At 32.9% G+C, this 27,841-nt stretch overlaps 2 protein-coding genes across 3 annotated transcripts; one reads left to right on the top strand and one right to left on the bottom strand.

Annotated features, from left to right (window-relative positions):
• Positions 1 to 136: 136 nt before the first annotated feature.
• On the top strand, positions 137 to 1,692 carry LOC135832925 (RNA-binding motif protein, X-linked 2-like). Its single transcript, XM_065346467.1, has 4 exons — positions 137 to 292; positions 363 to 515; positions 592 to 721; positions 795 to 1,692. Exons 1-4 carry the CDS (start codon positions 279 to 281, stop codon positions 1,113 to 1,115), a joined length of 618 nt encoding a protein of 205 aa, XP_065202539.1. The 5' UTR covers positions 137 to 278; the 3' UTR covers positions 1,116 to 1,692.
• On the bottom strand, positions 1,487 to 27,841 carry Rap2l (Ras-associated protein 2-like). 2 transcript variants are annotated; one of them, XM_065346469.1, is made up of 3 exons: positions 26,994 to 27,841; positions 14,158 to 14,206; positions 1,487 to 3,448 (listed from the first exon to the last, which is right to left on the bottom strand). In XM_065346469.1, the coding sequence occupies exon 1, from the start codon at positions 27,623 to 27,625 to the stop codon at positions 27,080 to 27,082; it is 546 nt and encodes a 181-aa protein (XP_065202541.1). In that variant the 5' UTR covers positions 27,626 to 27,841; the 3' UTR covers positions 1,487 to 3,448; positions 14,158 to 14,206; positions 26,994 to 27,079. The 2 variants fall into 2 exon arrangements, with proteins under 2 accessions (XP_065202541.1, XP_065202540.1); XM_065346468.1 differs by lacking the exon at positions 14,158 to 14,206.

Raw genomic sequence — 27,841 nt, 5'->3', positions numbered from 1 at the left:
TTATAATTATTTATTCTGAAAAATATCATTGAAATGGTCAATCAAAGAAAATCTGGCAGTTTTGCAGAAAAAAATTGAAAGTCGACCTAAACACTCACCTACCTATCTTCTAGATTCAAAATCAAAACAAACAAAACACACAATACACATTCGCCGATGATAATTTTCAGTGTTTTTGTGATAAACCTGACAATTTTCTTGAAATTTTTGCAAAAAGTTCTTCAAAAATCAGAATTCAAGTTGTACTTTCTTCACCGGAATCATAATTCACCTCCAAAATGAATCCTATGACGTAAGTACTCTGTGCATAATTTCCAAACTATAATCTACGATCACCTTCACTCATTTTCTAATCGTTTCAGGAACATGAAAAATGTAGTAAAGCTCAGCGAACGAGAGCTAACATCCAATTCTAAATCTTCCTGGCATGACGAATACAAAGGCAGTGCTTGGATTTTCGTCGGTGGTTTACCCTACGATCTTTCAGAAGGAGATCTCACCTCAGTTTTTTCTCAGTATGCGAACACTCAACACCATACCACCTATTGCACAAATTATTCTTGATTCTAACGAAGCTTTCATTACTTCTAGGTATGGAGAAATCGCAAACATGAACTACGTTCGCGATAAAGAAACCGGCAAACCGAAAGGATTCTGTTTTATCTGCTACGAAGATCAAAGAAGTACCATTCTAGCTGTAGACAATTTCAACGGAATCAAAGTATAATTCCAGTCACCTAAATTCTATTATGGTTAGCATTCGATGATTCTAAATTCGTTGTTTTATTTCGCAGCTTCTTGGTCGAACCCTTAGAGTAGATCATGTGAAGGATTACAAACCACCTAAAGATAAAGACGATAAAAATAAACGGAAACGAGGCGATTTCAATGATCGAAAAGATCACAGAGATAACGATGAAAAAAGAGACTGGAGGAATCACGATGAAAAGAGAGACCAAAAAGAACCCGATGAAAAAAGAGACCGTAGTGATTACGACGAAAAAAGAAACCATAGAGATTACGATGAAAAAAGAGACCGTAGAGATCACGATGAGAGGAGGGATCGAAGAGATTACGATGAAAAAAGAAATCACAGAGATTCTAGACGATCGTGAACAAGAACTCGAATCAATTGCGAACATTCGTCTTTCAATTTTCCTTACTCTTTGCTTATGAGAGTGTTGATTTGCTGAACTGCCTTAACGATTGATTAAATAATGCAATGAAATGTTGAATATCCCAGATTTGTCGAACTATTGAATAAATACTGAACGTTTTTGTATTTTTAAATGATTAGATTCACTTTTATCGATTTCCAACCGATTGATTCGAACATCGATACGATTTTTCGATTCGATCGAATACCAATACGAAAATCCAAACTTCATTCTAAGGATCATATCTGAAGGATTATCAGCATACCATCAAGGTTTAGCAACTTTGAAAACTCTTCTCACGTCACCTCGTATGAATAAAAAGGAAAAACTCATTATTCCAAATTATTTATTCACGTATAATAATATACAAAATACAAAATAGATAAGTATATTTGCAACAGTAACATATAACACAGTTTAATAAAATGAAAAAAAAAAGTTAAAAAAAAGTAATAAAAAAAAAAGAAAAGAAAAAATACACGTAACTATTTCAATACCTATTAGTTGGATGTTACAAAAAAATGCGTTAATAAAAGGTCGACTTTCTAACACATTCCCACGAGCTATTGGTAAAATGGCAAAAAACATTTAAAAACCAAAAAATCAAAAAAAATCATGTTACACACAAAAAAACCCTTAATTCAAGAAACATTTATAAAAAGCTTGATTTTGATAGAAAAAAATTTCGTTCGTTTTTTCGACACAAAAAACATCACTCAACTCTAAGCTTTCGCCAATGGCCAAACTCTACGTAGAAAAAAAAACCTCGAGTCGACATGTTAATCTTAAAACATACACATTACATCGATGTTCCTTCTTAAAACTTTACACTATGACTATACTTTGATCAATATTGATCTAGCAAATACAAAAATACACAAAAAAAATGTAAAAAAAATGGCCATTAAAGTAAAAAACTTGACAATAATTGATCCAAGTCACAACTCTTTTTACAATAGCGAGAAAAAAAAAACATAATCATAAACATCAAAAGCGATTTATTATTACTAAATTTATAACGCGCCTAAAAAATTGAAAAAAAAAAACTAAAATCATCGATACAAAATTAATACAATGAGTAACTCGAAATCCACCGAAAAATTCGTAAATACCAATCCCTCGAAAAAATCATTCACGTATGAGCAATATGGAATTAAAAATTCTGGAATGAGACATTTTCAATCTCCTTTTCAGCCTTTACCTCATTTTTGTGCAATCTACTTATTGCGCAGGGGGGAAAAAGTTATTTTATACACACGCTCGAGGAACTATTGTTTTAAAAAGGGGACGAAATTGAAGGAAATTTGCCTAACCCGTCTTTATTATCGATAGTTATATTATCTAAAGCTTTCTCTCGTATGTCTCGTTTTTTACCTATGCGATTTTCATTACATTATTTTTTCTTCCTTTATTAAAATTTATTTTTTCGAAAAAAAATATTCTGGTAACTTATATAAAAAGTATAAAACAGTGTACGTAATAAAATATACACAATAGACGGTTTCGGTTTTTACTTTGCTTTCCTAAAACGTCATATTTTTCTTTAGGCGAAAAATTTTTTCAACAAAAAATTTTCAGCAACTGGAAGAAAACTTGATCGTATCAAAAAATATCTTCGTACAAAAATAAATAAAAATATACCAAATTTATATATAATTATTATTATTAATGCTCACTTAATTCATAGCACACTCGTTGAAAAAAAAAATCATTTTGCGCGATATTCCCATCCATTTGTCTTCAAAATCTTAATTTCTTGTCAACGTCTTCGCGTATATTGCCATTAAGGGTCGGATAACAGATAAAACAGTGGTAAAGGGGGATGGGGAGCAGGGTAGTAAACTTCAATATGTAATTATAAATTTTATATACAAAAAAATTGATAATGTATTTTTCATATCACGATGTATATTATACTATGACTAAAAAAAAAAATAATAAATAAATAAAAATTCAGGCACACACACAAAAAAAGAAAAAAAAATACATATAAACGTAAAATTAAAAAATTACAAATATTTTTTTAAAAGAGGAAAATACATTTAAATGACACGAAACGCGTATTTTTACAATGCTATGACGTCATTTTGATTTTCTATCGATATACTTTTTTTTTCATTTGTCTAAATTCTCGGAATAATTAATAATGGTTAAATTCAACTGTAAAAGGTAGATACTCTTTCGTGGTATACAAAATAAAAACATATTGAAAAAAAAATGAGCTCACTGCGAAGTTGATATGCAATCGGCAAAGTGGACCAATTTTCATTCGTATCACAATGAAAAGTCATCTGCGAACAGAAAAAAGGAAAAAACAATTAAATACTACTTTTTCGTCGTACACGTGAAAATCATTCACATATTTTAATAAATGAGTACCTTTTAAATAATACGAGAAGGTTACGTTAGGTATGGTATCTTATACTCATATTTTTTACTCGTGGAAGAGCGAAAAAAAAATTAATTTTCCTTTACGTAACGTGTCTTATTCCATTGTATATTCGTGTATATTGGTCTATGGTGATTTTAATATTCTTTTTCATCTTTCCTATTCTACCGTTTCAATGTCACTTTTATTAAGTCAGCGAGAAAAATATTCGTCGTCGTTTTCGTAATTGTTTGCAAAAAAAAAAGAGTTGGACGGAGACAGCGAGAGATGAAGAAAAAAGAGAATAAAATAGAGCGAAAGAAGGACCTTCAAGCTTAATAGAGCGTTGGCGAAAACTCCTGCTCGAGAAGCACCTGCTTCTTCTTCTTCTTCTTCTCGCCGATACTTATTATTTTTCTACGTTTTTGGACGAATATACGTTTTTTACGGGCCAATGGATCATCTCCTAGGAATTTTTTTTCTTTTTCTTTTTTCCAGAAGGGAGAGAAAATGTTGAACAAATGCGGAGAAGAATTTTCGGTGAGATACGTAGATGGTGCGAAATATGTGTAAAGGAGTACCCTATACTACGTTTCATCATTTCGAAAAATATTTACTATTTACACGTACGTAAAAGAGTGTTTTTCTCCATCAAGTGTTTTTCTCGTGTTATTTTGGAATTTTTAGAATTGAACTAGAAAAAGATATGTACGTATTTGGCATAACACATAATCAAGGAAGGAATGTGATATCCATTCGGTAGATATTCGACGCGATGAGAAATTCTTTTTTTCAGATTCTCCGTCGAATATCAGTGAGAAAAAATTTGAGAGAAAAATGAAATCACTTTTCACCTCATCATGAAACTCAATCCCATCAGATGGTGAAAACTAGTGATTGAACGCGGATTGTGCACCTCACCAGTAAAACGAAGCTATAAAACGACCAACTGAGAGATTTTACAGCTAGAGCAAAGCTAGAGATGACTTTTTACATAATTTCATCGAATGTTGCATGGCAAGATGGGCATGATATACGATCCATGTTGAAAAAATTTCATCAAAATAATACAGTAATGTGAAGAAGATGTTTTGAAAATTGTCAACTTTGATAATGCCATTTCAGCAACAACATCATCAAAATTCAATTAATATTAAGATTTTTACAAAAAATGATGAACTTTGGTCAAATTACAATCAAGATTTAATCGATCAACTTGGATTAAATATTCATCAAAATTTTCATCACAATTGACAAATTTTGAATAAACTAGGTAAGTCTAAGTACATATAATATCATTATTTTCAACAAAATTAATCAACTTTGACCAAATTGTATCCAGCTTTGTATCAAAATTGATCAACTTTGATCAAAAATTTATCAACATTTTCAAACAATTTATCGCCTTCGATCAAACTACAGTATCAAGATTTTCATCAAAACCAAGCAACTTTGATCAGACTTTATAAAGATATTTATCAAAATAAAATTGTTCAATATCATCACAACTGATCAATCTGACTTGACAAGTACGATCGATTTTTATTAATCATGATCAATAAGGCTTTTGACGTATTGCGGTTTGCATATCGGTTTGCCTGAACTTTATCGGTTTGGTGGGCATTCTTATCAGTGAGTATCAAAATTTCATATTTTGAGCAATTTTCACAAGGTGTTTTTCAAATGTATAGCTTTTATTTAGTTTTGTCTTCAATTTTAAACACTGTTAAATCCTGTGATGGAAAAAGATCCGCTCTTTGTCGAGGTTCAAAGACGTTTTGTCAACTTCTTTAAAACTTGACGAAGAGAGGATCTTTTTCCATTACAGGGTTTAACAGTGTTTAAAATTGAAGACAAAACTAAATAAAAGCTATACATTTGAAAAACACCTTGTGAAAATTGCTCAAAATATGAAATTTTGATACTCACTGATAAGAATGCCCACCAAACCGATAAAGTTCAGGCAAACCGATATGCAAACCGCAATACGTCAAAAGCCTTATTTTGACCAAACTATAAATAACATTTTCAACAAAACTGATCAACTTCAATCAAATTGTACGTGTACTATAAGATTTTCAATTTCAGAAAAATTGACCAACTTCAATCAATCTAACTATTAGTAGTAAATCAACATACAACCCACATCAATGTTTTCATAAAAATTGATCAATTTTGATAAAACTATATTGATACTTTCATTACAATAATTGATCAATTTTAATCAGATCAACAAATATCAATATTCTCATCAATCATGGACACTTTTGATCAAACTACGAGTATTATCAAATTCTTCGACAAAATTGATAAACTTTAGCCAAATTGTACTTATCCAGATTTTCATCAAAACTGATCAACTTTGATTAAGCTAAATCAAGACTATCATCATAATTGATCAATATTAACCAAACTATAATCATGAATTTCAATAAAATTATATGTATCAAGGTTCTCATCACAATAGATCAACTTTCATCAAAGTATGTATACTATAGAGGTTTTTTTAAAATAGAAATTGATTAGTATGGATCAGACTACTCGTACATCAGCAAGTCTCATCAAAATTGATCAACTTTGATGAAAACATTTTTTCTTGAAATTGATTTTTACCAATAGAAAAAATATGAAAAAAATTATTGTTTTGAATTACATAGATGAATTATGCATCCACTGCCATGCTTAATAATTTTCACATCTACAATACAGCTTTTCAATTTTTTTTTTCAAAAAAACTTTTGACCCATGAAAATCTGGCCAAATTATTATGCTGAATTTAATTTTTTGATTTTTCACATTTTGGGGGGAATCTGACATATTTTTTTTCTCTGAAAATCACTACTTTTTCACTACTTTGGTTATTAAATTTTTTTTTACAAAATTTTCAAAAACTTCAACTCTACTCCCTTCTTTTCCGAAAAGCAATGAGATCAAATTCGTGGCAGAATATGAAACTGTCTCTTTTTTTTACACTTTAGAATTTCCTTGAAATTTTTGATGGTATGGTAGTAGGTACCAGGCTACCAGGTAGTTACGTGTTTTAAAAATCATATTTTCGTAATTCGCGAAGAAAAAAAAGCAAAGGCTTTAGAAAATTCAAAATTATAAAAAAAAAATCATTTTTGATGGAAGAAAATATTGATTTTTCCAACTGCAACATTCTAGAAATCCAAACAATATTAGTTTTTCAAATTTTTCAAAAATTTTCAATTTGGGAAAGAATAACAATCAATTGGGCCAAGCGAAGCGAGAGTAAAAGCTTTTGATTTTGAAAATTGTAGAAATCAAGAAGTAAAACGGAATTACTACTAAAGTCAGCATCCAAGTCAAAAAATGAAAACTTTGGTTCCAGCAAGCGAGGGTAAAATCATTTGGAAAATTTATAATTCCAGACATTATTTTAGATGTGAATTAGACAGGTTTATTTATTTCTTCATAACGTCTTGAAATATGGATTGAATTCAACTGCTCTCACAACAAATTTTTGAAATCATCAGATACTATCATTACCATTTAGACACCCCATTTTTCGAGCCATTTTTCAAGAACGTTGAATTGAGTCAGGAAACTGAAATTTTCAGGTTTATACCCTGTTCTTGAACCAAGTTTATAGGTTTGCGCAAAATTTTATAATGGTCTTTTAATGGAAATTTTTCCAAAACGGAAAAATTTTCTGCACTTCCAATTGATACGATGTTGGAAGCATTTGGAATGAAACAAATTAGATTATTCAAAAAATTGCTAAAAATCTAAAAATGAAATTCAGTACTTGAAAAATTTGGTCTAATGATGCAATTTTGGACGCTCGTTGAGTATTTTACCAGTCCAGATCTATTTTTAAAGGTAAACTTGAAGTACTCGTCATGAGAAAAATGATTCTAAAAAAACACGAAAGATAGACACAAAAGCCAACTTCTGGTAAAGTATCGAAGAAGTTAAGGGAAGATAAACTATTTACGTACTTTTCCTTTTGAATGTGAAATAAAGCAGATGAAAATAAGTCCATTCATATAATCTCGACCCTTTTTTGGAAAGAAACCGTAATTTGTTGGAATTTTTTGAATTTTTCAAATCGAGGATATAAAAAAAATGTCCCCTCAAATTTTTCACATGTTAATCAGCATGAAAAAATTGGTATAATTTTTTCAGAATTTTTTTAGCATGGACTTAATAAAAAAAAATATTTACAATTTTTCAACTTTCTTAGCTAATCTTTGGTTCATTCGTCATCTCTCATTATCGTAATCTATCCTCATAAAAAATATGTGATTAATTTCCGATACTCAGAGCGAAAAGCTCGACGATTCAACATGGAACAACCCCATTCTTGATAAAATATTCAACAACGCGAGAACTTGGAGCTTGCAAAACTACATATTTGTATTGCCATTGTCAATGCCAATTGCCAACCAGCAATCCTACCCCAAACTAATATCCAGAATCAACGGTGACAACCTGTATCACCTTTTATATAAATACAAGTCAAATAGGTAGACGCCGCTTAGCCCTCATGTCCATACGAGTTGAATGACCAGTCCGCAGTGTCTTCAGGAAACCAAGCTTCCGCGCGTGTCCGCGCATCGCGCCGCTTATTAATTTCAATAATTAAAATTCTACTTATTACCGAGAAGCAAGACCTTATCACTTTGTACTAAATATGTATGTAAGTTACTAGAAATTGTACAGAAAACGTCGAAGGAGCGGGGGCGGTTGCTCTTTGGGGTTACCATAGGTCTCCAGAGATACGCCACGAACACATTACATTACATACCATTAGGTACACGTATGTTTGTCTATGTACGAGTAATGTAACTCCATAACTATGTACTACGTATTATCGCACTGCTGAATATTTGTATGTCTATGTACATTCGACTTGTTCGTCGAAACATACATACAGCGATATTCCATGGAACCCACGCTTTCGCCTATAGTCTACGACAATAGTAGTTCATGCTAGAATATTGTTCGCATATACGCGATATCTCATCGTCAGAGACACCTCTCAACTCTTCCTCGCCCCTTCTCACTCGATCATCCATCTCCGGCGCTCTAAATCTTCCATAAATATGGCTACAACATGTATGCATATTGCGTATGCGTATACTACCGATAACAAAGATACATATCATCGCGTTAACGGACACCTTATCGTTTTCTATTTGATAAGACTAAAAAAAAAACCGACTATGAGTAATACAATATGTCGAGTGTTTTCATATTTACGGCTAATTTTAAATCGTTTAATTACCAACGAAGGAAAAAAAAAATCAAAAATGCCGAGAATGATATCGCAAGGTGTTTCTGTAAACTAAACACCGTATAGGTATATGTATTGTGATGTAGTATGAACTTTGAACGAAACTTATAACACATAGGGAATATACACAGACAATATCTATTTACTACAGTATGTTCAATAAGTCCTAATGACTAATGAGATGAAAAAATTTTCAAAAAATCGATTACAACAATTTAGCCCCTCAGGTTCCCAGTACTTACGAGTATAACTAAGAGAAGCTCACTATAAAAAATTTCAACGACTCAATTGAAAATTTAAAGGTTATACAGGGTGTCCGGGGAGTGGTGGTACAAACTTCAGATTTGGATATAACCGGGTACGACTAAGAAAAAACGTTATATGAACAGGTTGCCTATCTTGAAAATTGAAGGGGCAAAATTACATTTTAATAATAAGCAAATACAATGAAAATTTTGATGATGGGAACTGGTAGTACTTTGAAAACTGAGCAAATTTTGTCCATACAAATTTTTGCCTAACTTGAAAATTGAAGGGGCTATGACCACATTTAGAATAAAAAAAGATTCGAAGAAAAAATCAATAGCGAAAATGGATTCTAAATTCAAAATTGATCTCTTCAATTTTTGGCCCAGATCAAAATTGGAGGAGCTACGCGACATTCAAAGTATGAGAAATTTCAAGGGTTGCTCAATTTTTTTGAAATTTCTTTTGCTTTAAATGTTGCGTAGGTCCTTCAATTTTGACTTACGGAAAAAATTGAAAAGAACAAAATCTGATCAATTTTGAATGTATAATCCATTTTCGCTATTGATTTTTTCTTTGAGTCTTTTTTTATTCTAAATATGGTCATAGCCCCTTCAATTTTCAAGCTAGGCAAAAATTTGTAGGGACAAAATTTGCTCAGTTTTCAAAGTACCACCAGTTCCCACCATCAAAATTTTTATTTTATTTGTTTATTATTAAAATGTAATTTTGCCCCTTCAATTTTCAAGATAGGCAACTTGTCCTAATAACGTTTTTTCTAAGTCGTACCCGGTTATATCCAAATCTGAAGTTTTGACATCCACTCACCAGACACCCTGTAGAGTAGATTTTATCTTTCAAAATAACCCAAAAATGGTAGAAATAGCGGTGAAAAAGTCAAATAGCCACTCATTACCCCCCCCCCCCCAAGTCGTTTCTGATCTCAATAACTGTTCTTACGTTCCGAGGCCCGATTTTTATGCCCGCACAGATGAAGGTAGTATTTTTGGGGGTCCCAAATTTTCCACAAAAAAAAACACCCACAAAATGTCTAAATCTGGGAATTGGCAGTTGCGAGTTACAGGTTGCGAGGAAATTATTAAAATAGGATATTACCAGTCTCTATGAATTTTTTTGAAATCACGACCTTTTTATGCTAAAAATACATTTCCGAGTCATCCCTATTTTCTCTCGTGAAAAATTTGACGTGAATTTTGGTTACAGGTAAATTTTAAACGTGTAAATGCTCCTCTTGTACCCCCTTCACCACCACTAAGCTCACGACCGTTAGACCCCATGCCCCAAGATGAGTCCCAAAGGAGAGGTAAAAAAAATCATAAAAACATTAGAAAATGAGATAATATTGGTATAAAATGTGGGTTTTCGAGGATGCAGATTTCATTTTTGAAAACCACCTTGAGCCCAAACCCCAGAATGAGCCTTAAAGGGGAGGTAAAAAACTGATAATTTTCAAAAAATATAATATCATCAAGATGTGGGGTTTTGAGGTCATGAAGTTGATTTTTCAAAACCATTTGATCCCAGGTTATTTTCAATGTGTGTGAATAAAATAAAAATACGTATGTATCACTGAAAAAATGTTATTGCATTTTTCAGAGATGTCAATTTGTGTACCCCATGAAAACTGAGAGCTTGGAAAGAGATTGGATCGAAAGAATAAGACCCAAGTTTTTGCTCAACAAATGTACCTATTTAAAAACTCATAATTCGACAAATCACACAACATTGTGGACAGTGACTTATCAATATACTCGTAAGCCACCCCCCCTCCCAATTGCCGACGAAAATGTAAAATAACACGTAAAAAAATAGTTGTTTTTTCATTTTTTGAATCAATTTTTCAATAAATTTTCAAAATTACCTCCAATTTTGAATTTTGATTTCTCATGCCTAAAAATCTGAGTTTCATCCTTCCTTTGTAAATCCTGGCTACGTTACAACTGAGTCGAAAGTGAAACACTTGCTACAGATTTAAAAAAATTATGACCCCTCCCTCATCCATGATTTCATCCTGGCAACCCACTTGGAGTTGCCCAGAGAAAAAAATTTAAGCAACAAACTGGATTTTTGGAAAGCTAATGACCAACAAAATTCATGTTTTACACCAGAAAATGTTCAGCGGTTTACAAGCATCCGGAGAAATATTAATTTCAATTTCCACGAGTGAAAATAGATTTGATCCATCGTATCACAATTTCACCATTTCCTAAATCGATCAGCTGGTTAAACAATTTGCAATTAATTTCGTTAGAAATTTAATGACGTCATCTCAGAATTAACACTATTCTCCTAAAATAATAATTTAGATGATTCCGTGGGAAGTTAGGAAATTCATACATGTTTCATCTAGCGTGATATGATATCATATTGGATTTCGAGTAAACTGCAACACAATCATTTTAACGCAATGGAAATTAAATTGATTCAAAGATGACGTCAAAATCACTTTCATTAAAACGTACCTACCTGGAAGAGAAGAGGGTTAAAATGGATCACAACTGAAGAGAACAAAGCTCTAGTTTGATGAGTTGGGATTCGGGTAGGTTTGAAAACATCGCACTTTTCAAGTAATTACGTGCCAAAATACATAATTATTTAGAAAACCAGATCGAGGTAATTCAACTTACTGAGTGATAACAAATCTAAAAACGTTGGACCAAACCTGAAAGTTTGGACAAGATTTCTCAATATTTTGAACCACAAATTCGGTTATCGCGATTTGCAACTTTTCAACATGTGCTTGCTATTCTGGAAATGGGGTTAAATTTGCATCACGTTGCATCTGGGTTTCCAAATTTCAGATGCTGAATTTTATTCATAAATTTTTAATGAATTTTTATTGTAAATTCAAATGTTGCTCCATTTCTACGGAAAAATCAAAATTTGATAAAATTAAGATGGAAAGGTAAAATTTGGTTTACACAAATCTCATTTTTGACTTTTCATGTCGACTGGTGTTGGTTTTGAGTCTTTTTGAAGCTTCGAGCAGATTTTTCGATTTTCCTCCGTTGAATAATAGTGATGCTGAATTTCATTTTTGTATTTTTTTTATGGCAATTTATCCACAAAACTGAAGAACCTAAAAATCTGACGGAACCGTGAAAAAGGCTCAAAAAGACCACTAATCGATTCGAAAAATCGAAAATGAATTTCTTAGCTCTCTATTAAAATTTCATCAAATTTTTATTCTTTTTCATGCTCCACATTTTTTTTTCTCGAGAATTCAACAAAAAAAATTAAATTTCCTACCAGAAAAATATAGTTGTTTTGTCTCTAGGAGAGGCTTACTTTTGAGATATCTTACTTCGAACTAAAAATACAAAGCTCAATTTTACTTACAGATTTCTTTTTTGAAATTCTACATGGACAAACCTGTACACCAAACAAAGGGACAAATCAGTTTATATCTACTCTTGGTGCATTTTTAAAGTCATTTTTTTGAAAATTAGGAAGAAGGGAGAGGGGCGAAAGTCTTCAAACTGTGACATGGATGTTTCTCTGATCGTTATTACAAATATGTACCTACAAACCAAGACTGGCTCTGTTTTACAGTAAATTATCCCAGAACAAACGCAAACTCGCCTATTTCATTTTGTTTTTCACTCTAAAGAACTTTTAGCAACATAAAACACAACTCATTTCGAGTCGACAGTGACAGTCTCAGAACTTACGAGACACACTATACAATTAGGACGCTGATTGCTCCTGTTTTTTTTTTTTTTTTTTTTTTTTCATTAAACGACGAAGCGAACAAACATCAATTAAAATAATAACCCGATTATCGTTCGCATCTCCTTTCCCTTCCTCAACACTAATCTCTTAATGAAATCAACTCGACATCTAAGTAACGTATAAATACGAAGAAGAAACCAACAACAAACCGACTTCTCGTAATAGATAATACCGATGCTAATGTAAGAGTACGTAGACGTACTATTTTCCAAACGTATTTACGATTTTTTCAAGAAAATCATCATTATCATCGCCATCAACACTATAGTAATTTTTTTCCCGAACCGTTCTTCGAGTTGGTTAGATTTTTGTATATATAGCTAATTATTGGACATACGAGCACACACACTGCACACAAACGCACCATCATCGTACGTACATGAACCACCGGATAATTATTAATTTTAACGGCATACTCGTGCAGCTTGTGGTGTTTGAAAAAAGCAACACCTCGTATTTGCGACTCGCGTACATTTTTGGTACATAAATGCATCGTATATGAGAGTAAAGAGGAATAGAAGGGTATGCGACGTCGACATCCAAAGTAACAGAGAGCAGAATACTCTCAACTAACTCCATCTCTCTCTTTCTTTTGTAGACTAATTATTCAACGTACAAATATTCTATATTTTGTACTTCGACACAAATACATGACAGAAAACAGCGCCATTTTCATTTTTTCATTTTTCAAATCCATCGCACTTACTTACTGCGCGAGATCTAATAATTATGCCAACCATTACGCTACCTCTACATATGAATACATCGTATATGTACTATGCACAGCCACAATATAGACAAAGATATCCTCGAAATAGATACCTGGGTTAAGGTCGTCGTTGTATCTGCACCTCAAGAGGTGATTAACGCAGCGGAGTATAGGATGCCTGTACAATTATTCTTTTATAAATCGATTTCAGAACGCATACAGGAAACAGATACAATAATCTCGGACCTGTACATACATTATTGCTCAACGAAAAGAAGAAAGAAGAACACACCAGTGTGACGCTCAAGTAGCAATTTAAACTGCGTATAATACGATTACCTACTCGTATGTATTTGTGGACATATAATACATTGGAACAAGGCGAACAATTTTTTTTTGCTCGCAAGGAAGTTTGGATTAAGTATAGGTAGGTGCGATAAAATTGAGATCCTGAAATATTTTCAATTTTCACTCACACGATGTAATAGCCAACAAACTACCTCATGACATCACAGGAGCCCCCTTCCTCTCCCTAGAAAAAGTTTTCCTTCTCAATTTATTTCAGTTTAAAGGCCCCCTGCTAACAAGATTCGTGTGTTTTCCTAAAAAATATGTTTACGACCATGAAACAGTTATGAAAAATTACATAAATTAATTGACTCACTTGAGTATTACCACTTTTTCTCATTATCATGTCAAAAAATTACACTCACCTGCAACAAAGAAAAAATAATAATTTTCGATTAGTGGATTATCAATCATCTCATAGCTTACGTGATACACATAAAAAATAAGTTCAATATCTATATGTATATAAGACTTCAACTCAATGTACATCTACATACAAAAAACAAAATTGCTAAAGTAATTTAAGCATGTTGAAGACACGGTATGTAAGACAAAAGAGTTTTAGAGTTGAAAAAATCCTCTGATTCGAACTCAATTTTTTTATGCATTAATATCAAATTGAATAAAATATTCGATGAGGTGAACAGAAGAATTCGCGTATAGGAATAGCCGAAAAGTGAAACAATTTGAATAGGATTTCATAGGAATGAAATCATGGCGACGTGCTGTCAATTTGATTGAATTTTCACTAAAAAAAAAAGGTTTAGATTTGACCACAATTTCGTTTTTTACCATAGTTGTAATTTCCTAAAAAAATAAACTTTCTGAAGTTCCATACGAAGCAGATCAGAACGAGCAAAGCTATTAAAAAACAATCATGAATCAAAAACAAAAATTAAAATGAAAAATAAAAACGAAAAATTTTTTCACAACTTTTTGATCATGTTTTTAATTTACGAAGGTACCCACAACGGATGCAGACGATTACTAAAATTTGAAATCCGCTAGGTTTGATTTTTTTTGTATAGATATTGAATTTAAATAAAATTATAAAAGAAAGCAGAACTGAAAATGTTGAGAAAAATCTAAACGAAAGTGGCATAAAAGAAGGCTACATGGTTGTGAAAACTGGAAATGAAACGTTGAAAGTCCCCCTCCCCCCCCCCCCCCCGATAAGTAATGATAATCAAAATGCAAACGAAAAAAAAATTAATTCCTTAAAATGCCAAAAAATTGATAAAAATAAAAAACAATGAAAATGAAAAAAGAAAAACTATTTTTTATCAAAATTTCAGAATTCAAAGGGTATTTCCGGGTAAAATAGGCGAAATGGCCCTGTCCTCAGATTTTAAAATTTCAATTGATCATTTTTGGACACCTCTAAAAAAAATTGTAGACCCGAAAACTTTTCTTTCACCCGCCACCCCATCCCCTTGACCACAATGACGAAAAACGTGTTTTCTGGAGGCAGGGAAATGGAATCACACTTCAACGAAATTTTAATAACAAATTTTGATTTTACCCAAAATATAAGTATGTACAGGAAGCAGAGTTTCAAAAAATATTTGTATTGGGTACAAAATACCCAAAAAAGAAAGGCGCAGACTACAACTACCTCTAAAAAGACATCTTACATTAAAACATAATATGATAGAAACAAATTATTCAAGAATAAAGGTTAATCCAATTTCCAATGGCCAAAAAAAATTATTCATCTGTAGGACCCAATGCATGCATTATTTTTTGATGATGTTTTGAATGCACTAGCTCATCAGAATAATGGTTCAATCTATTTACCAAAACAAAATGTTTCAGATAGTTTGAAGCAATGTGTATACTGTATTGAGCACAATTGTGCTAACAGTGCCAAAGCTCAAGTCTTCAAAGATATGATCAAGGAAGCGGAGGAAGGTGTACGGTGGTATTCTTCACGAGTACCATGGATCAACCATGATCAAGGAAGTTACAGGGCTTAGGTAATGCTATGAAAAAACATTTTTCGCGAAAAAAATCAATTTTAGGGCAATCTACGACCCGAATGGAACCCTTAGAAGGGTCCAACTGAAAAAACAAATTCATATTCGTGTTAAGGAGATTCGATTCATATGAAAACGACACCCATATTGCCAACCTTTCTAGACCCATAACTGGATGGGGAGGTGCCCATGGACCCAAAATGAGCTTTTTGAGGAATTTTTGCATTTTCTGTAGTTTTTTAAAGTTTACGTGTAAAAATTTCAGAACTTCACCACGAGTATTCTTTTTGGCAGTGCTATGAGACAAAAAACATATTTTAAACAGTTTTTCAAGTTTTTAAAAATGACCCACTGACAGAAAAAATTTCCAAAAATATTGCTCACCTGAACATAAGTATTTTTAAAAGGAAAAAAATTACGTGTGCCTAAATTATATTCGTTGATATGGTGGTTTCAAGTTTTTCTCTGCATTTTCCCCTCAAAAATTGTAGGGACAAATGTTGAAAATTTGTTCCTGAATCCATCGAAAAGATCACAAAGACGATAAATACGAATTTAGCAGACTTTAATTTTCTCTCTTTTAATGGCAATTTTTCCAAAAATGTAAAATCCAAAATCTACTGGAGACTTAATAACCTTTCGAAACCATAATCAATAGTTTCGAAACGTTGAAAATGAAGCATAAATCAAATTTCAACTTTCTACCCCAACTTAATCAAATTTTAATGTTTTCAATCTTCATGGAAAATGAGCAATCCAATTTCGGAATAGATATAGGTACATATTCGAAAATTTGTTAAAAATCGAAAAATGACATTCAGCATCTAGAATTTTGCCTGTTAGTGCCTCTTCAGAAAGTTGTATCTTCTCAATTGAAATGTATCTCGAAAGAAACGTGTTTAATTTTTTTTGTGACACCTTGTACGAATATTTTCCCACACCGGTATTGAAATCGGCTTCAAGAGGAAATCCTAACACAGATCGAATCATCAGAATATCTGTTCAACAATTGCTGAGCCGAATAAGACTTTAACGACGCATTGCACATAAAATTCATACGAATACTACTACGTGTCTAATACGAGTAATTCCACACGCCAAAATGTATTGCATTCCAATTACACATCTCTTCATTTCCTTCCACGAACACCACTTCAAACCTACACATAACACCTTGATTCTTGAATTAAACTGACAAACACCAGACACCGACACTTCTAATTTACGACAATCCAAACTCTAAAACACACACGACAAAAAAGCTTTGAAAAAAAAAAACAAAAAACAAAACAAAACACCTCGCGAACATTTCTTTATTCGCAATCCGATCCGTATACAATAAGCATCGAAGCAGAATGCAAAAGCGAAACAAACTACCCCTCTGCTCTTCAAACACCACATACACTTCTATCGTATACAGCTCTAATACCATCTCGCACACTTCACATACTAAAATATATGAAACACCACCCTTTGCCATCCGATCTATCGCACACTGCATCCTCAGGTCTCTTCTCTTCGTTTACCGTTCTATGTAGTATGTACACTATACATACTACATAGCACATAGGCAAACACCGAATATCGAGCAGATCTATTTGTGAAATACTGAAATATCCGCACATACCTCGCATCGCATCGTTCGCGAGTTTGCCCTGCTCAAGCCCTCACTCATGCCCGCACATTCTCTCTCTTTAGCATTAGCTGTCTAACTCACCCTTTTCCATGCAATCCATCCATGTGCTACGCAGACCTTTATCGTATTACCGCGTCTCGTCGTATTAATTGAAATTACACGCTTTTGCAAAAGCCATATTATTAGTCTATATAGCAGCTCGTTTAAACGCTGTAATATCCACACCACCGCACATGTTCATTCCCTCTTCACCAATCCTCGTCTGTAGTAGTCGAAGCATCGTATTCGTTAATTATTTATAGCATAACACGAGCTACCTTATAGTACGAGTACCTACCAATACGTTTTTCCAACAAAATAAGGGAGAAATTTATTAGCAAAAAAAATTTAACAGCGACAGCGAAAAAAAAAGGTATATATTAATAAAAAAAACCATCGGTATTGTACATATATATACAATATGTAGCAGCATTCGCGTGTTTTTATACTCGCTAATCTACCCCAGCTCTTCGTCTATTCTTGCTTCAATTACTCGTATTATCGACCACGAAACAAATCAAATCATCCGCACAATCCAATTTACTCGGTCGTTTAAGTGCATTTAATTACATAGATAAATACGAAAATAAAGAAATAATCGTCGGGTACTCGACATTCTATCTACCTGTACCTATATAGATAAGCTCAAGTCTTCGAAATCATTCGACTGGCACATGACAACGTAACGTTGCGGAGTAATACGAATTTTCAAAACCGAAGTGAACTCGGATCATATGTTTCAAGTTACTCCCCCCTCCCCCCACGAAAACCAGAGATCAAGAGCATGAATTCCAAAATGAGTTTTGGTCCAAAGTAGAAAAAATCTCGCATCCATATCTCATTTTTTTTTGCCTATGTGCATCTGACTATTCACGATTCAAGTCCTTTAAATTGAAAAAGGGTTTCTTAGTGCCCAATTTTTTAAATGAGGATTTGACGTGCATTTGAAATTTTAATCGATGCAACGAATATGAACACATCAAAATTTCATCAGTCAATAGTCATTGGTCACACATCTCCCGGATCCTGAAGCATCAAATTCCAAGAACATAAACGTAAAAAAAAATTGAATAACTTGATGATTCTATTCATTTTTTTAATATATTATTTTTAAAGGAGCAATTTTTTTTGATAGGAATAAAAGAGTTTTTCTGCAAGCTTCTATAATTTTTGAAAACGACTTTATTACTTCGAAATTTTTAATAAAATTCTACAAGAAGACAAACTATTTCACCACTCCAACCCCCTCGTAGGCTCAAGGTGCATAATGACTCGATGATTATGAAAGTAACTATTCACGATCAATCCCAAGATGGCAGAGAATTATTCAACCATTACGATGAAAAGCGTGATTCATACCCGGAGACCAGTCAAAATAAAATGAAAAGATCTATTTCTGATATCGCTTTATCAATCGATTTTTTTTTTAATTTCGAAAAAATTCCATTCACAACTGTAAAAAACCATTTTTGAAAAAATATCCCTTTCGTGTATATTTTTTGAAGTTTTACACTTTGATTTTTTCCCGCCCAACTTCTGAACAATTGGATGGGTCAAATATTTTACTCGTAAATCATATTGTCATATCCAGGAATAATGGCTATTTTGATGAGCTGTTTCATAAATCACCGCTTTAATCAGATAACGTTTTTTAGAATTGACTATGATTAAAAATATAAATTTGAGGAATTATTAATTAACATTTGATCGTGATGTAACCAGAGATGGTGGTCACTGGTCAGAACCGGATCCTGATCCCCAGATTATTTTCAATAAACCTGAACCGAAAAAGAACCCAATCCCTTGAAGCTGGAGCTCGAACCTCTGATCCCGATCATTATTTAGGATCTTTCGGGTTCCAGATCAAAACAGCTGGAAACGAATTGGTTCACTTTTTTTTCGAAAACAGTTTTCAACAAAAAAGAAACAAAAAACAAGAAAATTGCATTTAAGAATAATTTAAGGTTTTCCCAAAACGGAACCACTGAATGCAATTTTTCGAAATGTTTCGGCTTCTGAAGGTATAGAAAGGGTATATGTATAGTTACGAATCCTGAATAAGACTTAAAAAATTAAAAGAATCGGGAAGCTGTGGAATGGATCTCAGATCTCTGAAAGTTGAAGGTTTAAAATTTTTGGCTTGTTTATTCGAGCTTATTTGGCCGCATTTAAACTTGGATTTTTACAATATTTAGAAAAAAATGGAAATACGATATTTTTTACACACTACACAGTACAAATTAAAGTTTTAGAAGTAAATACTTTAAGGGTAAAATTTGGTATTTTTTAGACTGATCTGATTTGTTCACAATTTCACGACCCTGAAAGATGAAGAAACTTTCCACGAAAAATTGTCTGTGCAATTCTGTATCCATTTTGAGTCTCGATTTCTGTAGTCAGTAAAATTTACCTATGCCAAAATCATCGCAAAGAGGCAGAGAAAAAAATTAAACCTGATCTCAATCCGATCCTTTATGATCCTGAACCGCAACTAAACCTGAACCTCGATCCTTGATCCTGAACCTTTTACTGTGAACCCGGATCCCTGACTTGTGATCCCCCAGGGTTTCAGTGTGGTAGAAAAGAAGATGAAAAACAAAACATGCAAAGAAGGGATAAATTTTCACACTTTTTTCAATCAGTATTATCAGTTATTTGATTAACCAATCAAAATCTAATCAATATAAACAACGCTAAACGCTCTCAATCGACCAATTACATAAGTAATTACAAAGTTACTCGCAGTGAAATTCAGATAATCGATCAATTGATAAGCATAGTTAATCGATAAACGAGCAATAAAAAAAAATTATCAACCAATCAGTGTTGGGCATTAATTTAATCAGCGTTCCAAGCGGATCAGTTTCGCGTAATTCGCAATGCAGTAACTTTGGTTTTCAAAATTTGGCTTCCATAGAGGGGACCATTGAAGCACGGAAGACGTCAAATCAAAAATAAGGCCATGCCACATTCGTGATCAACATCCTCTAAAACATACTATTCCACATACCTCACGACTTTGGCACTTTTTAAAAATTTTGCCCTAACTTTAGGGAAATAGGTGCGGAGTCCCTCCCATTGAGAAAGTCCATTTTAAAATAAGCTACATAAAAAGCCACTTTTAAACAATTTTTTCAAAATTTTTGATCACAGCATCGAGTTTCAATTCAATTTCTCAAGTTGAACTTTCAACTTTTCAAAATTTGATGAACTTTTTGAAGGTAGACTGAGTCAGATGGAAAGGTACGAGGTTGAAAAATAATTTTCCTCTTGATAGTGTTGCCACGAAATAACCACAGTGTAGTTGGGGGGGGGGGGCTAAAATTCGGCATGAGCATTACAAGAGAACTTTAGATGGATCTCACAAATGCTTTGACTACCTATTCTCTCTTTATTAGAAAATTTGATCACCAGCAAAGTTCAAAAAATGAATCACTTTAAATAAGGCAAGATGAAAAATGAAAAGCATTCTGATGAAGGGAGGAGCATCAAGTGGAAAACCGTGGTAGAATGGTACGTTTTTTTTTTAAATTTTCTGACAATTTATGATGAATAATGGATCTACGAGTATTAACATCGATTAGCATTAATCAGATAATGAGTCGAGTGATAAAACGTATCTTACGATAATGAATCACGAATGATGGATTAGCGATTAATTTTGATCGAAAAAAAGATTTTAAAAAATACACGACGATTTAACTCCTTTCAGCCCCACGCAAGAGGACTTTATCTGCCAAAACACCCAAAAATCAAAACTTCAGCCTGAAAATGAACCGTGCAAGTTCTCAGGCTGAAAAATTTGTTTTTTAACCCAAGATTTTCGCAAGAAAATTTAATATGCACCACATTTCTCTTTACTGCACAACATACCAGGACCATCCTTACATATTTCCATGAAACAGAGGAATATCCTTTGATAATGGCTGATAAAAATCAAATCATCAACGATACAATTTGATCAATTCCTCTCAACCACGATCATTTTTATTTCCAGATTTTGTTGGACAGCGAACATCTCTCATCGCAATTAATCTTTTACAGAAAGAATTTCACTATTGCGAACCCGATCACCATTTTCGACTGATTTAACACCTCGACGACACCGAGACGGTATATTTCACCATTCGATTTCAACCCAGCTACGCGTTTCTCGTTCCTTTTCACAATAGAAGAGTCGAGTCTTTTTTTTGGATTCATTCCAAACTGCCCTATAGGCATTACACAGTGAATCATCAACATCATCACCATGAGCCATCGCCACTGCCACCGCCGTCGTCGTCGTCGTTCGCTCTGTTATTTAACCCCTTCCTCCGTCTTCTTCGATGCTCCTAGGTGTTCTTTGACGAACGTGCGAGAAAGAGAGACAGACAAGAGGCACGATCGGATCCTCAGCATCTCGGCTCTCGCGCGTCCAACACCAAGAATTCTACTCCCCGTCGACGATAATTACCTATTTTAATGCTCGAAATTACTTACGCGAATATTTTATACCGTATACGAGTGTAGTACGAGTATATGTATGTATTCGAATGTACTACTACGACTTCTAGGTAGGTAAGGTACATATATGTGTTCTTGTTCTAAATACGTTCGCGAATGTATCGTATCATTACACGATGCGCTGGCCTAGTCGAGTTGAAAATTCTATGTATTGAATGATACATACGTAAGGAATTACTATCCTACCATCCAGCATCCTGTCATAATCGATTCTTTCATACTGCTGGGAATTTCGATAAAGGTAAATACGTAAGTGTATGGATACGAATTATGAATTGACCCACAGAAAAAGTACGTTCATAATTATGACGAACGAATATACATATGCAAGTACACGGCAAATCAGTCGTTCAATTTTCGATAACTTCACCCCTTTTTATTCTTATCAGTTCAACGATGTACTTCCTCGACATCGATTATGGTCATTTTCTATACATACGTAGAAATTAACCTGACGATGAGAGTTGTGGAAAACGGACGATCACATAGTCTTATCGAATCGAATTAGAATTTTCACACGAAAGACTCGAAAAATTGCCATACTAATTAGCACAGGTAAAGGTTTTTTTTTTAGAAAAAAATGTAAACTTAATCGTTCTTAGATAAGTCATCGATGTGATTCAGCTTTGCATTTCTACGTAAATGCATATTATCAAAATGTACTATACAGTATTTATAAGTATAACAACGTTATTAGTACGTTATAACGATAAACAATTACATGAATCAATCGCCTCCCTCACTTCGCCAATCCATATACTTTATTTTATCGACAAAACGAACGAACTCTGATAAAAAGCCAGTCGTTTGATACTGCAGCAACACTAATAATTTAACATGTGAGAGTAAAATTACTTGAGATCGAATAAATTCACAACGATTGTTATGTGTGGATATCATTTCAACGTGATATGGAAAAATCCTTCCTGCCCTCTATCGCTCTTGAACAGACTACCATCTCATCAGATTTTTTCTTCATTTTGATGCAATACCAAGATTAGAAAAGGGAAAAGATAGTGATTTTGTACGAACACATCAAATTTTCAGAATATTTTTCAATCATATTTACATTTCTATCAATAGAGCAATGGTAGTATTTTCCCCATAAATTGCAACGCAGTTTGAATAAAGTAGTTTTGTACGAACTTTAACGTGCCTATACACCGTTCCCCTGCCCTTTTCTCCACTTTGATTAAATCAACATCAGAGAATGTTTACTTTTCAACATCATTTTAAGAAATTTCGTGACTCATCTATCAGACAATGACACGGACGTGAAGAAAAACATGAAACATGTAGGGCTAAGTAAAAAATCTTCTTTCGAGAAAAAAGCATCGAAATTTTTTTTTAAAAAACAAAATTCAAAATTCTATATTCTTGACATGTTTCAATTTTCATCTCGAAAAGTTGTTCACGTCAATCAAAATCTCATCATTTGAATTTAAAAAAAAAAATAACGAAAATTTCTTATTTTACACGATTTTACTTCTAATTTGAAGACTTGCTTTTTATTCTTATGAGCTTTCATCTTATTCAAAGTGTTCTTTTCAAAGGGTAAGAAAATTATCATATATTAAACACTATTCGAAGAATCTTCATTGAAATGTCAAATTTAGAGAGACAATAATGAAATGTATTACCACACGGTTTTTTGTTGATACCTTAGATTTTCAAGGACATGAAAATGGAAACTCAGGAATGGTTAAATCAGCAACAATGACAGGTGTCTACTAAAGGATGACGTTTCGTTGACTTTGATGACCAAATTTCCACTTTGTAGGTTTGAAATTCAACTTTGATAAGTGATTTATATATAATTTTTCGAGCTAATCACAGTTGATGACACCATTATCACTGGAAATTTTATCTTTTTTTGTCAACTTTCGCGTGATTTCTGTGACAATTTCATGGTAGGTATTTTTGCACGGTTTCATTTCATTTCATTTCGATATTTTATCCATTTTTCGTAATTTTCCAGTTTTTTTTTTTTTTTTTTTTTTAATAACAGAGCAATTCTGCGATATTTTTCTCGATTTTTACAATGCTTAATCAATGGTCAGATAATTAGTATTCTAAAAAAAATGTTGAGCAATTTTTAGAAATTTAGCTCCATTATGCTAATTTTTCACCATTTTTTGATATAGCTTTCAATAACTGGGAGATCATTCGAACAATAATTTTTATAATAATTTCTGCATTTTTGATAAATTATAATTCAATTTTAAGAATATTTGTATAATTTTTGGTCGTTCGATTGTTGGCAAAAAGAATGACTTTTTGATGACCTGGCACACACATAGAACAAGATGAATTTTCACCAGTTTCTGAATTTAAAATGTCTAAAATTTAAACAAGAGATGCCAGATGAAATTTTTAAATTAAAAATCTTCTTAGCCAAACTCGCAATCTTGAAATTTTTTTCAGATCGATCTTTTAAAATGTCTTCTCGGTATTTTTGAGTGTTTTCTGGACACTTTTCAACAAGAACCATTGAGGTAAGAACGTCATTCTTCCTGAAATTGCAACTGATTCACTGAACTGGAATTTTTTACAGCTTTCTCAGCATAAAATTCATTAATTTTTACAATTTTAAACAATACTTTCAGCGGAAAATTGAGTTGATCCATATTCAAATTGTTAACAGCTTTATGAAAAATGCTATAATGAGCACTTGATGTTTTTATTAAATATCATAAAAAAACCACATCAATTTTTTACGAAAGGTTAAAAAAAACTGATCGAATAGTAAGTTTATGATCTAGCAAATGGACGATCAATAGATCAAAACAATCGCGACAGTATCATTAAACCAATAATCACTTGGTTACATTTTGTCTGAATTGTGAGGATCAATCAGCAAAATCGATCAAAAGTTCTACCTGAATTGGTATATCTGGTCACACGAAAAGTTACCAGTCGATAATACATACAAGTAATCAATCATCATTCACGAGGATTATGTTTTCGAAAATTCTATTCGTGAAAAATTATGGGTTCAGTCTAGAGAGGAAAATATCCTCAAGAATATTACATTTTGTGGGGGAAAAATCAGAAAGGTGATGATATTTGAAATTAAATTCAATGGCGAAATTACTAATTAGGGAGCGAAATTTTCTATACAAGCATGATTCCTCCTCCATCCAGCTCTAAATTGAAATTTCTCATTTCCAGCAGCAATGTTTAAAAATAGTTTCCAATTTCTCAACATTTAATTGCTAGCTTTCAGGCTGATGAAAGGGAAACGATCCACAAAAATATTAAAATTCTGCTACCTCAGCTCTCGAAAGATTTCTATTACACCTACTCGAGTATCAAATCTCAAGGTGTGCCTTATATGAACTCAAAAAATAATTAATTCGATCGTGCTTTTTAATTTTGAAAAACGGTTCTCAAATTAAAATTTTTTTCGAAAAGGTCCAGTTGATAGAGCTTTTTCAATCGAGTGACCTTGGTTTGATTTTAATTATTTTTCAATATTTTTCTAATTAAATTACTTTTATTTGAGAATGAAAAGAAACAGAGGTTTCAACTCCAAGACGGAACTCTTCCAGAAATTAAAAAATCTCGAAACCTTTCTACTACACCTACTCGAGTATCAAATCTCAAGGTGTGCCTTATGAACTCAAAAAATAATTAATTCGATCGTGCTTTTCAATTTTGAAAAACGGTTCTCAAATTAAATTTTTTTTCGAAAAGGTCCAGTTGATAGAGCTTTTTCAATCGAGTGACCTTGGTTTGATTTTAATTATTTTTTAATATTTTTCTAATTTAATTACTTTTTATTAAGAATCAAAAAAACAGAGGTTTCAACTCCAAGACGTAACCTTGTCTCTCAAAATAGCTACCTTTACTTTTTTATTAGTTTTATATCCGTCGTACTTGGAATTCAATTCGAGTATGTTCGCGTGTCCAAGACTTACCAATTACCAGAACGATCAATCGAGAAAATTGAAAACGTATGTTTATTCTTCCTCTGCCATTCTATTCAGAAAAAAAAACCTTCTCAAAATTCAGACAATCGATAGCTAAATTCGTTCATATTTTAATTAAAGCGAAAGTTAATTAAACTATAATGAAGTCTCTTTTTCAAGCCTTTTTTTTTCGAAGGGGAAAATTATACAAACGAGAAAAAAATTTCGACGAGTTACTCGAGCAAGGCGTAAATTTGCGAGCGTATGTCATTGCTGTGTCATCTTTTTCATCATTTGGCAAGGTCATCTTGTAAATACGGAAAATAGGTACATAATAAGAGGCTATAATTCCCACTTATATACTAAAGCAATAGTCGACGACGTCGCAAATTACGAGGCGAACCAAGGCAAGAAAAAATTTCTCAAAAGGGTATCGTATATACTTCGTATAATGATGGTCAAGTCTTCAAAGATAAGACGAATATCGTAGAATTTTCCTCGCGATTTCAAGGTAAGTACATCTCGAACGTAGGTAAGTACATGTGTATTTGGTTAAAGGTACAAATACATTATCAGACCGCGAATTTGAGAAAAATTCGATAATGAGAACCGATGATCGTATAATTGTCACGCCTGGCTGGCCATTTGCAACCTTCACCGGTACATAGTGTTTCCTAAAATTCATCACTCGAATATGTTGGCAGTAGGTAGTTGAAAACTGTATAAATTTTACTAATTGAATTGAAATCAGAGCAACGTACTATATCTTTACGTACGAGTCTCCGTAATTAGGAACAATAGGCGAGAAACAAAGCCGTACTTAAGCACTCTAGTGAAAAAAAAAAATTACACAACGCATGCCTTACAATGGCATGTTGTTAGTATTGTCAAAAGTGAAAAAAAAATAAACCAGACAGTCGAAAAACACACGGAAAACATAGCGAAACACGATGACGACAGTGTGGGTTCTGAACGCTGATAAAATATGCAGAAACAGAGCGAGATATTTATACAAATATTGATAACCTTTTTATATTACGTATCAAATAGATTAGTTACGTAGGTATGTAGGTACTGAAAGACTTACCCAAAAAAAATAATAATGAAATCTGTAACCCTGATGAATATAAATGTGAAAGCTTGAGAGATGTACATTTGCAGCGAAAAATTGCACTATAAAACGGCACAACAACAGTAACTTTTTTTCTCCTTATCATTGCTGTAGTTCATTTCGCGTACAATTTCGGCAAATACTTCGTTCACGTTGGTTTTACTTTTGGCACTGGCTTCGATAAACGGGCAACCCCAAATTTGAGCTAATGTGTTGCCTTCGATGGTTGGCACTTCTCTTTGATGCTCCAGATCAGCTTTATTTGCTACAAGTAATATAGGTACTCTTTCCGAGCCTTTGACTCGGGTTATTAATTCTTTCATCGGTTTTATATCTTGAAACGTTTGATGATTAGTCAGACTATAAACAACGACAAATCCTTGTCCATTTTTTATATACAAATCTCGCATACTTGCGAACTGCTCCGTTCCGGCTGTGTCGAGTATCTCGAGTACGCAAGGTGAATTATCCACTTCGATTTCTTTGCGGTAAAAATCTTCTATCGTAGGATCATATTTTTCCATAAAACACCCGGAAACAAATTGTACCGTGAGAGCACTTTTACCAACCCCGCCCGAACCCAAAACGACCACTTTAAATTCACGCATTGTTCTTACGAATTAACTAACACTAACGCGAAACATATTAAACGTAATATCAGTTAAACCTCGAATAATTATTACTATTCGCGATTAAATATAAACAAAGGTTTAGCATTTTTAATCGATGACACAAATGACGTTTACTAAGATAACAATGGAACATTAAACGCACTTCACTTATGGCAAAAAACCATCAAGACCACCACGAATACACGAAAACAA

The sequence above is a fragment of the Planococcus citri genome, chromosome 1, assembly GCF_950023065.1.
Source record: "Planococcus citri chromosome 1, ihPlaCitr1.1, whole genome shotgun sequence".
In the NCBI taxonomy this organism is placed as follows: Eukaryota; Metazoa; Arthropoda; class Insecta; order Hemiptera; family Pseudococcidae; genus Planococcus; species Planococcus citri.
This window is presented reverse-complemented; position numbering and strand designations above follow the sequence as displayed.